The sequence below is a fragment of the Benincasa hispida genome, chromosome 11 (assembly GCF_027475165.1).
Source record: "Benincasa hispida cultivar pf3 chromosome 11, pf3_genome.v1.1, whole genome shotgun sequence".
NCBI classification, from domain to species: domain Eukaryota; kingdom Viridiplantae; phylum Streptophyta; class Magnoliopsida; order Cucurbitales; family Cucurbitaceae; genus Benincasa; species Benincasa hispida.
Window position 1 is genome coordinate 33,967,214 of NC_143488.1, and position 15,089 is coordinate 33,982,302.

A 15,089-nucleotide genomic window follows, 5' to 3' on the forward strand; every position below is an offset into this window, starting at 1 on the left:
TTTTAAATTCTTTGCATGCATTTATTTTAGTAACGGCCTTACCTAAGTCCTAGGGGGTCGGATCGTTACAAATCATCCCAAAAACATCCACTAATCCCGCACATCCAAAGCAGATTTAACAATTAAATAGCATAGAAATGCACCCATCATTAATGTATATTTCATTTCGTTGCAACAGATGAAATTGGAGTATCAGAACCTAGCTCTGATACCAATTGAAGGATCTCATATCTAAGAGTTCCATGAGTGCGTTTGAATCGCTCCGATCTCACAGTGACCGAAATACAATAATATACATTCAACATACAGTTATGCAAACAAATCTAATTATCGGCATGCTACGAACAACAAATTAACAAAGGGACAGAGTTCCATACCAGTTGAAGACAATCTTCACACTTCAGAACTCCAACATAGTGGAAACCCTCCACGCTATCTACCAACGCCCGGCGAAAACGTCGACTGCAACAGCCCGAATAATGCGAACTCACGACCATAACGGGGATGACACCACCACTAAAGTACCCTAGGTATTCTCGGAGTGAAAACCCAAAGGGTGGACTTTGGTGAATTTGGTAGAGGAAGAAGGAAACAAAAATCGTGTAGACGATAAGCAAGTGGGAAGGAAAACAACGCTATCGCATAACAGAAGTGCTTATTGTTTAGGAGGAGTTACATGATCGTGTAGGATTTACGGAATGATCGTTTAGGAAAAGGTATACGATCCTTTAGTTAAATCAGCACACTATACGATCGTTTAGAGAAGCTATCCGATCATGTAGGCGAGAGTGTGCGACCGTTTAGGCACGTGAAGGACGATCGTTTAGGCAGAAAAGAGCTATTGTATAGTCTCTCGAGCGATCGTTTTCTTTCACCAACGCGCGCTTTCGAAAACTTCTTGGGCGAATGACGGACGATGCAAAAATGAAAACAATTTTCATTTTAACTCATCGGTTACAATAACCGACGCTGTCCACTAACCCATGTCCGAACATGAAATTTGACATAATTATCTTATAATTAACCAACTAATTAATTAATAAATATAATCATATTATATTTTTACCCTATAGTTTGATATCACATATCTACTATAGTATTTTCTCTTTTACTTGATATAAATCATATTTATATCTAATTTCTTCCAAAATAATGTATCTCATACATTTAACCAATTATATCATATATAATTAATCAGTCTAATTATATCATATATAATTGAACTTCCTATTGTCAATTTGAACATTTCAAATCAACTCAAATACTGGTTCTCATCTTTATCCAAGCTACTCAGGGGACCTAATGGACCTGTGGCTTGAAGCTCCAATGATCCGTGAATAGCTGACTAAACTCTTTAGCCACGAGATCCACCATCCGTTATCTATCAGACATTCCACTAAAGACCAAAACTGAACTCTTTTTACCACAGATATATTTCTGTGTCCATCGGATATAACCAATCATGAGTACGATGACCCTTCACAGATACTCGTAAGTATTGCTGGGCCAAATTACCGTTTTTTCCCTGTAGTTACATCTCACACCTTAAGTACCACTGATTCCTCAATGAACAATACATCATAGTCCAACTATGTGTGAACACCTCTCGGGCCAAGGGAAGGTATGTGGCGCCACATCGTTCAAACCCCAGAATCAGCCCTTAAGGGAGCTATTTATCTACTTACCCTACTTCTGGGAAGGAGTGAATTTCATCTTGTGTAGCTGAGTTCCCAGCTCCCAAATCAGACAAATCCCCAAAATAGTAGGTTTGAATCGGCGACCTAGCCACTCGTACCCATAAAAATCAAAGGACCGCCCTCAATGGCAGAAGTTCCCAACTCACTCAGGATTGAGGTCATGTTACCTACGGCCATCCTAGTTAAGTGAAGTCTCTGTCATGAACGGTGTTATATAACGAGCGTTAACACTTTGTGGTCAGGTCTTATACAAACTCTTTGTATAGGTCGCCACCGCTCGCATGTCCCCAACACGAATGATCAAGATCAGACCATATGTGACAAGTCACAACACTTGTGACCATTCCACAAAGTGGGCCGCATTGTAGCGTTACCAGGATAAGGTTTCCTTCCTATATCCATATACTATAGACCATTTTGGTTATCACTCAAGACATGATCTACTTGTATGTCACCACATACATGCTTGTGTCACATAAAAATAACCAGGAATTTTATGTTTATTTGTTTGTGATAAAGCAAATAAAACAAGTAAATGAGCAAAAAACAAGATGTGAAGTAAATATCATATATTAACAACACAAGCGTTCGTACATACTGTTTACAAACTACAGGACACGAGACTTTAGGGCATCAACCCCAATAACAATCGCGTAAACGATTGAGTAAGTGGGAGATGTCAAAGCCTATCGTATAGGAAAAATGCCCAATCGTTTAACAAAAGCTATGCGATCGTTTAGTTAATCGTCCAGGTGAGTGCCTGTCGTATAGGAACACTCCACGATCGTCTAGTCTCTCCAAGCTATCATTTAGTAAATCTTATTTACTTGACAACCTTTCCGTGAGAACATTCCGAAAGTGGAAATCTCAAATCAACATTACTAAATTTAGGAAAATATTTTTCCTTTTATCTCACAGTTACCATGAAACCACCAATAACCTCCCACTCAATTAGTTATTAGAGAAAAAGAGATAATTATCTAATAATTAATATTATTATAAATATAAATGATAACCAATTTACCATACTATATTTATAACCTACAGTTTTAATCTTTTATCTCATGAAACATATAAACCAAAGCTCTTTTTCTATTCCATGGTACTTAATATAAATCTCATTTACATTAATCCTCCACTAGATGTATCTCATACAACACACTGATCATATCATATATAATCAAATTATCTCTTGTCAATTTGAACATTTCAAATCAACACCAAGAACTGATCCTAAACTTGAATCCCTTGAGCTACTAAGGGGACCTTATGAATATGTAGCTTGAAGCTCCAACGGTACATGAATAACTGACTAAACTCTTTAGTCACGAGATCCACCATCTATTAACTGTCAGGCACTCCACTAAGGACTAACAGTTGAACTTTCCTTACTATAAATATATTATGTGTCCATATCAACCAATCAACAGTGCAATAACTCTTCACAGATCGCTTGTAAGTATAGCTCGGCCAATAACCATTATGTCTCTGTAGTTATATCTAACTCCTTAAGTACCACTGATTCCTTTAATGAACATAAGTCATAGTCCTACTATGACTGAGTTCTCTCTTCCAAAGAGAAGTTGTGGACACTATGTTCAAGCCCCGGAATCAGCCTTTAAGGGAGCAATCTATCTACTTACCCCTACTTCGGGGAAGTAGTGAATTCCATCTTGTGTAACTAAGTTCCCAGCTTCCAAATCAAATAAGTCCCCAAAAAAGTAGGCATGTTGAGTTGGCAATCTGGCCACTCTCACCCATACTAATCAAAGAACCACCCTCAAAGGCAAAAGTTCCCAAAACACTCAGGATTAAGGTCATGTCACCTATGGTCGTTTAGGTGAGATGTAATTCTTCAGTATCAACGGCGTTCTATACAGAGATGAATCATCTCGTGGTCCGGTCTTATATAAACTCTTTGTATAGGACACCCTCGCTTGCATGTCTCCACATGAATGGTCAGGATCTACCATCTGTAGTAGTTTTCAACACTTGTAAACTTGTACAAAGTGGGTCGTATCCATAGTGTCACTAGGATCAGGTATCCCACCTTAATCCTTATACTACAGGTCTATTTAGGTTATCACTTAGGTATGATCCACTTGTATATCTCATATACATGCTTAAATTTAATACAATAACTATGGAGCTTTTTTTATTGGATATGAGTAAATGCCAGAATGAAATAACTCTTATTTTATTCATAAACAATGTGTATAAATTACAAACAACGAGACTCTGGGAAAATTAGGACACCAATCTCAACAATTAGCTCACTAGAGAATATTTAAGTGAGATGATTTGAATTGTTCAAATTAATTTGAGGAAACTATATATTAATGTGGTTAATATATAAATGATTATGGATATGATTTTTAATTCAAATTAAATTGGAAAGTAATATTTGAATAAGATTAAATTAATTAATTCAAGGGAAATAGATTCACAAAGAATTAATAATAGAGAGGTATTGCACATATACATACAATGTTTATGATGATTATATATATATATATACAATATATATATAAGTTGCCTAGGTCATCCAATTGAAATAGGAACCAAACTAGTTAACAATGTTACATCTAGTGGTTACTATTTCGCGGTCCGGTCTTATGCAAATGATAACTGGCAGAAATGCCAGTTATTATAAGCCTTTTATTTAGAATTATGAGTGCTAACAGGTAGAAAACGTAGTGATAATACTTAGAATTTGTGAAAATTTGAGTTTTGCGTCGATAAGCACCTAAAACCTCACTGACCCAATATTATGCGTTATTTTGTGTCAAAGTGTCTATTTTTGTAACTATCGCAGGAATCAAACGCATGCGTTTGTAATAAGCAATCACAGAAAAATGCATGCACTGAAGCCAGGCGACCACAAAAGACGAACGCAGATGGCAACCCCATGCGTCCAATGCATGGAAGTTGTAGTAACCCCATACGTCCAACGCATGGAAGTTGCAGTAATCGCATGTGTCTAACGCATGGAGAACGCGGTGAACAAATAGAGATTGCGGCCACGGAGTGACAACCATAATAGAAGATCGCAAGATGGGTAGAACGCGTTGATAACTTCAAGTAAATTCAGCTTAGACGCATACCTTGGGAGTATCAACAAGATAAGGCGATGGGACAATGCCCATACCGCGACAAAAGTAGCAGTGAGCCATACCTCTATCATTATAGCTGTTGGCGTCCAAATTCTATAAATAGCCCTTGAGACCTTCATTTTGAGACATCCGAGCTTCTGCCTCAAGGCAGAAGTTTGTGGTCACAGATGAGAGCTTGAAAGAGATTTCCAGTGAGAATTCTTCATCTCCACAACCCAAACTGAGTGACGATCGGAGCATTCGCCGAAGATAGAGCTCGAGAGAGACATCTCCACCATTCAACCATGGCACCACCGGCAGCCTTGACGCAAAGTCCTTCATCTTCCTTCTAATCTCTGTATTGTATTACATTTTAGCTTGAGATATTAAGATATTTTGTGATCAATGCAAATCTTACTTCCTTCATTCCTATTTTCTTCATCATCATTATCTCTATCATAGTTTATCTTAAGCGTTTATTTATCAAAGTCAATCGCATGCTTAATCGTGTAGCCTAGAGATAAGACGCATGTAGCAACCCACCGAGAGGTGTGCGTTGTGCAAGTATAAGTGAGTTAATCCTCTTTGTTTGGTGAAAGGCTATGGCAACGCCTGTCTATGGGATGTTGCATTGCTTGTCTATAAGTTAAATAGCCGTATCTAACTGCCTGAGAAGGTAAAGGATGGAACACACTAAGCAAGGTTTGTATTGTTCCTAGAGATAGGCACAATCTTATGCTCGACGCAACCATGTACTATAGAGATATAGTCATGCGGCTGACCACCTAGAGGTGTGATGCGTTAGTGCAACGAGCCGGGATTACTCGGGCGATTTAAGATAGTAAACATTACTATGTGTTAATGGTTGTTGTGTCTCTACTTATTCTTATTGCAAGTCTTCTATTGCTCAATCTGTTTAGTTAGGAGTAAGAATAGTCTGTACATCCATTAAACTTCTTTTTATTTTTCTTTTCATCGCCTCAAACGCATTGCTTCACAAGAATTATTGAATGACAAGTCCCTGTGTTCGACCACGGATTACCCGAGAAACTTGCGTTTGTGTTATACTTGGCGCAGGCGTAAGAAAACTTGTGATAGGAACGCGCGATTATTGCATGCTAAGATTAACGCATCATCATTTCGACGTGTGACCTCAGACGCATGGGTGCAAACGCATATGCCTTCTCTAACGCATGATTTCATGTTCAAACCCATCCGTCCTTAAATGATATAAACAAAATAAAACAGAATGCGTCCATAAATTATTTCCAACACCAAACTCATTACATATGATACCCCCACTCGCATGTCACCTACACGAATGCATTGGACCATTTTCGTTGGTATCAAATACAAAGTGGGTCGTATCCATAGTGTCACAAGAATAAGGTACCTAGCCTTATCCCTATACTATAGACTCTTTAAGTTGTTTCTTGAATATTGATCCCTATATGTGTCCACATACAGTTCAAGACTCATAAGGCAGCCTTGGATGTTAGTTTATTAGATTTAGGATTATTGAGACAAAATAGAATACAACACAATCAATAACATTTACTAAATCAACACAATCAATTTAGGTTGTTTCTTAGCCTAAATTGTGTTAGTTCTCATGAATGTAATGTTTAATCTTGTTCCTAGACAAGTTATTTGAGTAGAGGAATTAGGACATTCCGAATGCAAAACAGATCAAAACAAATCAAATAGCAACAAAAGAAGGCCAAAAGAAATAAATGAGGCCAAACAGGGCAACAACACTGACCCTCGGCACCAGGGGTAGAAGGGAAGGAAATGCAACAACAATGTGACGTTATCCTCTATTTTCTTAGTTTTTAGGTTGTTTCCTTTGAAATTCTAAAATGGCTCGGTGTTTACAAGCCTTGATTACTTCTAATTATGTAATCTGGGTAGTTTTATTTAGTTTATAAATTTGGATGAATCCAACTTTGTATTTATGAGAGGATTGTGTAATATATATACTTCTATCTCTCGAAAAAATCTATCTCTTGCTTTTATTCATTAGTATAATTGAATGATTAGGAGAGACAAACCAATCATTTATGCATGCTAATAACTAAAAACTCAATATGTAATTTGTAATTGCTATGTGTTAGTTGCCAAAGGTATGTCGTCCTTCACGGCTTTACAGAAAATACCATGTAGTTATCTTGAGTGGCTTAAGGATAGAAATTATTTGGCATTTTCGTTAGTTAATTGTCATGACTTAGCCCTAGATCTTAATGCATATGATTAGATTAGTTATAGGATGCACTTCATTCTTGGTTAATCTATATATAGTTTAATTAGGGTGAGAATCTTAATTAATAATTAAGGATCCTTAATGTTGGCATTACTCATTAAGTAGGTCATGTGTTGAAGGTGATTAAGTCATATCCTAGGACCATAAATATAATTTTGGAAATTCCATTTTTGAAAACTAAATGCTCCTTGTCACTTTACATTTCAAAGAAACAATCGCTTTTCTTAGTTTGATAATCTCATTTTCTCTACTTCACACACAAATCCCCTCATTTACCATTTCAAATAAGAATGGACATTGTAACACTAATCTCAGTGCTACCCTACAGATCGACCTAGTCTTATCACTTGTACTAATTAGTATAGGATTGTATGATCGATATTATAACACCTTCCTTCAAATATACTCAGTAGGAATGTAAATTCTCCAGGAAAATATGGGTTTCATATCTTTCTCCTAACTTTTTTCATCTATGTTGGGCAAGGAAAAATCATCTTCTACCAATCATTGGGATTATCTAAGATCAAATTGTCAAGTTGGGAGTAGGAAAAAGTTGTTTATCATCATGTGGTCTGTCTGAAATTTTTGAAGTGAGATCAGTTTAATAATAAGTAGCTAATTTTGATACCTGTAATCTTACCTCGTTTTCGCTATCCATGACTCGCACGCCCTCAGAAGTCTCTCTCATATTGTGGACTCCATCAGAAAGTGGATCATTGAAGTTGAATATTGATGCAATGTTGTTTGCTGAGCGAGGCGAAAGGGCTAGATTGGCTTATTCGAGACTCCCTGCGTAACCCAATGGTTGATGGCTGCAATTCTTGAAGCTAAAGTTATTTTAAAAGGTTTAAGAGTTCAAGGTGCTTGGAATAGTCGAAATCTGTTGCTAATTGTGGAGTCTAACGCTTAGGACTTGATCAATTTACTTAATTCTAAGGAGTTTGATCTTTCTGAATTGAGTATTTTTGTTGGTGAAATCATTATTATTTCATCTTTTTGAGCTATGTGTTTTTGTTTCTCTCCCGAAGAGGAGAACAAAGCAACCCACTCTAGTGGAGAATTTCTTGATTGTATTCTCTTCTTCGTCGGTGGAAAGCTAATGAGGTGGATTCTCTATTTGGCTAAAATTAAGTAAATAAATAAGCGGTAAAAAAAATCAAACAGAGAAGCGTTGATTCTGTTTATTCAAGATATCCCTGCATTGCATTGTGGCCGATGTAAACAACCTAGCTTGAACACTACAAATCTGAAATGTTAAAACTGAATTTTTAGTTAAAAAAAGTTCAATATTTTTCCCATGAATTGTTGGTCTTCTTAAACTACTGAACTGAGAATCTACCATGGAGCACTCTGATCAGAACACAGGAGGTTGAATTTAAAATATTAAGGCCACGTTTACGGAAGTTGTATCGCAATGATAATTTGAAAAGTGAGACCCATTTACGTTTATTAGTATTTCCTAGTGCTCTACATTTGTATTGACAGGTGGACCCCATTGAAAATCCATAATCAAGTAATGTAATTTGAATAACAAACGTGAGGTAATCAATTGAATTGCGTCTGAAAATTATGTCATCGTTACCGTTATGGTTATCATTATTGTTACTATTTTAGAGAGAAAAAAAACTACAAATTTTGATGCATTTACTGTTACAGTTTAGTTCCAGAGGTAAAGATAACATAACAATAACAATGAATTTGACAAAATTCTTAATTTTAGATAAATGCGATCAAAAGCGATCTTACATTTGCGATTGAGACCCATTACGACCGATCTTTCAATGAAATCTGATTGCGTTTACACCAATTTTCATTACGGATTGGTAAACGTGGTCCAAATTCATCCTTGTAAAACTCAAGAGAAACTTGCCCCCGTCTTTTCCTTTTTTTTTCCATCCAAAAGAAACCAAATTCGACCAAAGGCTCAACTTTTTTTTTTCTAGTACAAATTGGGAGGGGAATTTGTACCACAAACCTCTTAATTCTTAGTACATATAAATGTCAGTTGAGCTAAGCTCTTGTGGGAACTGGCTCAACTTCTCGATACATATACATATCGAAGACATGTTTTATATATTGTTGTCAGATAGAGCATTTTCTGTTGACTTTGAAGTAATACAGTTGCAAATACAATAGAGTTAGTGAGGGTTGAATCCTATACCATTACATTTACAACATCAACTTGGAAGGCATCTAGGAGCATTTCTCAGGAAAGGGTAAATAGAAGTGTCTCTGCTGTACAATATTGCATTTTCGGTAACATGTTATAAACATTATGTCAAGAAAGATGTGGCAAAAACAAAAACACAAATAATTATAGAAAAACTTTGAATCAATTAGCTAATGGAAGAGTTGACCTCCTTAGAAGTTTCATCAATAGGCTTCTTGTCATCATTGACAGCCAAGAAGACCAGAGCCCCCAACAAAGGATAACTTAGTGTTGTAAGCGACCAATTCACAAGCAGCTGAGACATGAAGGAAATATGGTGAGTGTCAATTTGCCAAGCAACTGCAGCTCCTGCACTTTGCACCCCTTTATAGAATCCACTATACCTGTTTCATTTCCAATACTATACCATCGTCACTCATCACATAATTACACATAACATTCATATATATCCAAGAGTTTCTTGTAAATATAGCAATCACGTCCAAAGTATTAGTGTGTATAGTACAATACAAACGCATTTGCAGATATAGAGTCTATCAACGGTAGACCATATCATTGGTAGGAAGAAGCGTATCAGTAATAGAGTCTATCACTAATATGAGTGTACGAATAAGAGTCTATCAACGATACAGTCTATCACATAGATTTTGTTATAGGTTAAACATGATGCCATACCTGCTCAAGGTCTCTGAATCATCTGCTAGGGCTCCAATAACCCAGTAAACCATGCTCTGAAACATAGCATCCAACAGGCCAAAACAGAAATATAAAAAAAAAGGCCCAACAAAATCAGAACCTGAGTCCTTGAAATCCAACTTGTCAAGCAAATTCTGGCGAGAATATCTAAGCTGGTTGGCCAGGCCACCTGCCCATATTCCAGTACCCAAGAGAGCCACCAAGCTGACTCCAAACAGACCTCTCGTCCTCCTACTTTTAAAACTGAAATCCAATATGTATCCAATCCCAACAGACCCCACCATCTGTGCTCCCCAATAGAAAACATTATTGAACCCTCTTGTCCTCAAATTAAACAACGCCCCATTCACGTTATTGAACTGATAGGTATAGAAAAAGTTGCTAGACCAAGCAGCAGGGACAATCAACAACATCTTCCAATTCAGGAACAACTTGAGAATCTCCACAACTTCGGTCGAGACGCTCGAGTACTTGATGTTGGTGCATCGTGAGCCATTGTCACGAACCACGCGACTTGGCGGCAAGATGGCGAGAGAAGTGAGAGTCCCAATGGACATGAAGCACATGAAGCCAATGTAGGTAGCATCATTGACAGAAGAAGCAGTGGTGCGGTGGTAGTTTAGGATAAAGGGAATAAGGCCACCAACAACACCACCCATGTTGAAAATACTCCAAAAGATGGAAATGTAAGTGCCCTTGCGATCAGGGGGCGGATAGGAAGTCATGATGGCGCCCTCACCAGCCCAGAGGAAACCAGCACCCACACCAAGAATAGCGCCTGAAATGATGGCAAAGTTTTGTTGCTTGTAGTGGTTGTAGTAGAGGAAGGATCCAGTGTAGAGGACATAAGTTGAGCAACCGGCGAAGAGGGTGAGACGAGGGCCCAGGATGTTGTACACTCCGCCGCCGATGATGCCAAATATGGCAAAAGTCGTATAGAGGGCGGTGGAAGCGTTATCGGCAACCGTCGTATCCAACTGCCCTCCGCCGCCCATGCCACTCAACGCATTGAACATACCAGGACAACAAAAGCAAACCAATCCAATTAACACGACCTGGATCAACGGAGAATTATATCTAAATTGGGATCTCGTTGAAATCTGAGGGGCAGATGATTCTTCATCTCCTTCAAAAGCCATATCCTCCAATGGATCAAAGAAAGATCGACAAAGTTGTGATGTGAATCTGTATTGAAGAGTTGTTAAGAAATCCCTGATTTTGAGACAACTGGTTTTCTCAAAGAAGTTCCATTTGGATTGGATCGGACCATCGTTAGTCAAAGTCTATAACAAAGAATCTTGCTTTTACGGAATGCAATCATTCCCTCGCCAATGTTTTTGCCCGTGATCAGCCTTCACACTCTGAAACTAAATGTTAGAAAGTGAAATATAATAATTTCCAATAAATGCCAAAACTTGTATTCATTTTTTCCACCAAGAAATAAAGACTTCAACATTAAGATATCTTTTTGAAAAATAATATATTAAAATATCATTTTTATTTTGGTTCGTTTTGTTCTCCTTTCCTTTAAATTATAAATAAATTAAGATCTCGTTTGATAATCATTTTATTTTTTATTTTTATTATTGAAAATTAAACTTATAAACCCTATTTCTACCTCTAAATTTCTTCATTTGTTACCTACTTTTTAACAATAGTTTAAATAACCAAATCAAAATTTGAAAACTAAAATTTTTTTTAAAAAAGTTGTTTTTATATTTGAAATTTGACTAATAATTCAACTATTGTACTCTAGAAAGATATAAATCATTATAAGAAATGGGGAGGAAATAAATTTATATTTTAAAAACCAAAAACGAAAAACAAAATGGTTACTAAACAAAATGTAAACTTGCATTTCAAGATATTTTTTCAACGCATTTTAAAAGTAGTTAAATTCTTATCTTAATATATTATATAAAATTAGGTATTTGAGAAAGCGAACTATAAAAGTATTTTTTTTCCAACGTACATGTTGAAGAATTTTGAAACTCCAACCAATGAAAAACCAACTCACTTATGAAATTTCCCATTATATTTTACACTAGAAAATTTCAGAAAAATGTCTAATTTTAGTCATTCACTATTCTTTTCTTTTAATATTGAATATATTCTCTAAGAAACACTCCAACCAATATGACTATTTTTTAGGTGACTGAATAAATCATTTGTTAACAAAACTATTAAAAAGTATTGTAATAGAGCGTCAAAAATGCAAATTACAAAAACCATTTTTCCTTAAAACTTTCCTATTCTAAAAATATTAAAATTAGGCCCTCGAACTTACAATAATTGTAAAAATTGAACCCATGAATGATAAAAATTGAACCCCAAACTTATACAATTATGTAAGTTTAAGGGTTCAATTTTAACCTTTGGATAAAGTTGATGAAAATTTTTAAATTTGAAAGTTTAAGAATATAATTATAATTATGTAATACTTTAAGGAGTGATTTTTGCAATTTACCCAAAAAAAACTCTATTACCTTTTCAAAGCCTTTTAAAGGGCATAATACTATTTTTCAATATTCTAAAAGCCTACAAAAGTATTCTTGATTGGCGACCATAAAAACTAACCAAACAAAAAAACAAATTTTAACCTCACTAGGACGCAAAAAAACAAGAGCAATAATTAGGTACAACTACTTAAATTTACATTTCTTGACACATGAAAAAATAATAAATAATTATTTTTTAAAGGAATTGTCAATTTTCAATTAAATGAGCTACACAAAGATAGATGCATCCAGGCAGCATAAAATATTTTCCAAAAAACAATTTCAACCAGCTCATTCATGTTTGTGTTGCTATAAAAAGGAAACATTTCTAGTAAAAACTTGAAATGGTCATCGCCATTGCATATAACCACACAAACTTCAACTGCATAAAGTTGCCTTTCATTTTCAAACAATCTACTGAATAACATTTCCTTAAATCTGGATCAAACAACAAAGAAAGGCTAAAACATATGAGAAAACGATACACAGCCCATAGATTTGAATCGAAAATGAGAGAAATCATCCTACAAAATCGTCTTTGAATTGCAAATTGAAGAAAAAAATACTGAAAAATACCGTAGGTGATAGTGTGTTCGGCGTTGCCGGCGTGTTAGTCGGAGAAGAAGACTTTGTAAAGAGGTTAGCGCAACAATGGAGTAGATCATTCCTTGCCCACAAGATTAGAAGAAGAACGGAAAAATGGAAACAAGAAGTTGAAGAAAGAGAATAGAAGACGATTGATTAAAAAGAAAAAAACAAAACTGAAAGGAATCAACTTAAAAAGACCGTCATCTTTCTCCATACACGTGTCCCATGATGACTCTTCATTTGTCTTTTTTTTTTTTTTTTTTTTAATTTTACTCACTCTCTTCAAAAGTTCTCTTTTTGTTTTGTGGCTAAATTATATAAAATGTATACGTGTGTGTTTCTACTTGTTATTTTTAAGTTTTATGTCAAAAAAAATAAGAAGTTTTAAAAGTTTTAATAATACACTTAAATTTTTTAAATAAAGTTTAAAAACATCTTTACTATTTGTTTCGGATAAAAACGAAAATATACTTACTATTAACAATATGAATAGAAACGGGTAGTACATCATCTCAAAAATACTTTTTAGCTTCAAAAATTGCATAAATACATTTAACATTCCAACAAAAGAAAAAATAAAATACCCTAGTTGTTTATCTACACCACATCATGACCTCTCTCTTCCATTTTCTCTTTCTCCCCCTATTTCCATTTTTTACCTAACACTTCTCTATTTTCCCATTTTTCTTCAATGCCCTCTTAATCCCCTTCTTTGTTTTCTTTACCCCTTTAGTTCTCTTTAGTTCTCTTCTTCTTCTTCTTTTTTTTTTTTTTTTTAAACTATTTGACCTTTGTTTATTTATTATTTAAAAAAAAAAAAAAAAAAAAAAAAAAAAACTCCTTCAACTAAGAGACAATAGGACTTACATGTTTTAACAATTTTATATATTAATAGTTAAAATGTCTATTAGTACGTCATCTGTATTTGATATACAAAGCGAGATATATTGAGAATTTAGAGATATATTGACATTTGAACCATAATTTTGAGGAAAACTGGTACGATGGGAAAAAAATGTGTACATTACCAAATTTGTAGTGAAGACTTTATTTATTCTTTTTGCCATTAAAATTACTCTATTTTATTATGATCAACTAAAAAGATTCAAAGTGATCGAAGATGATATTCCTGTGTTGGTCATTTTTGTATTTGATTATTCATCATTTTGTTGAACTCCAGGGGTGATTTTGATTTTGGAATATTTTGAGATTTTTTTGGTTGATGAGAAAATTTGTGTAAAAATTGGACAAATAGAAGAAAAATGAGGGTATTTATATGAAAAAATAAATGAGAATATCTATTTAAGTTATTTCCAAATTGGTTTTTCCCAACCCAAGATAACTTAAAAATAATAAAAAATAATAAAAAATAAAAAAAGACTATACTAATAGTAGGAACATTTTTAGAAAAAAAAAATAATTAAAAGAGTTACGCCTTCGGAAGTTGGTAATATTTTTTTAATGCAATAAAGGTATTTTTGAACTTTTTTAAAGTTTTGGATACTATGGAAACTTTTAAAAGTTCAAAAGTGTTTTTTGAAACAAAATATTAATGATTTCCATCTAAAACGATCAGGTATTTTTATACTTTCTTTTCAAGGTATATCGTTGAAATATTAAGTCCAAATTCTATAGGTATTTCCTATAATTTAGTCTTATTTTTAAGACAATCAGCTGACAACCACGATATAAAATAAATAACAAAAGTTACAAACACTAAGGGAACGTTTGAGACAAAGAGTTAGTTATTATAGTCCTGGGTTATTATAATTGGGTTATGATAGTTTGTGTTTGGGGTAGATTAATTTAGTTTGAATTATAATAGTATGTGTTTGAGGTGTTTATTATTTTAGTTTGAGAAGAAAATAGTAAACCCTATAGTAAAGAATAAAAAATGATGAATGTAAAATAGTAAAAACGATAGCAAATGAAATAGTGTTGACTATAGCTAATTGGGGAATACAAAATAGTATTTATGGTTATTATAGTCTTTAAGATAGTTATTACCCCAAATACACCCTAAAATTTAATTTCGTTACTCATTCTGCCTCCCAGTTAATGAGATTTTTTCCCCCTTTTAATACTAGT

General features: G+C 34.6%; 1 protein-coding gene across 3 annotated transcripts; it reads right to left on the minus strand.

Moving 5' to 3' along the window:
- Nucleotides 1–9,103: 9,103 nt before the first annotated feature.
- LOC120091806 (UNC93-like protein 1) lies at nt 9,104–13,151 on the minus strand. Of its 3 annotated transcripts, none has more exons than XM_039049939.2 (3): nt 12,990–13,151; nt 9,895–11,276; nt 9,104–9,602 (listed from the first exon to the last, which is right to left on the minus strand). In XM_039049939.2, exons 2-3 carry the CDS (start codon nt 11,052–11,054, stop codon nt 9,386–9,388), a joined length of 1,377 nt encoding a protein of 458 aa, XP_038905867.2. In that variant the 5' UTR covers nt 11,055–11,276; nt 12,990–13,151; the 3' UTR covers nt 9,104–9,385. The 3 variants fall into 3 exon arrangements, with proteins under 3 accessions (XP_038905867.2, XP_038905868.2, XP_038905869.2); XM_039049940.2 differs by having other exon boundaries at nt 9,895–11,282; nt 12,990–13,147; XM_039049941.2 differs by having other exon boundaries at nt 9,895–11,267; nt 12,990–13,144.
- Nucleotides 13,152–15,089: the final 1,938 nt, after the last annotated feature.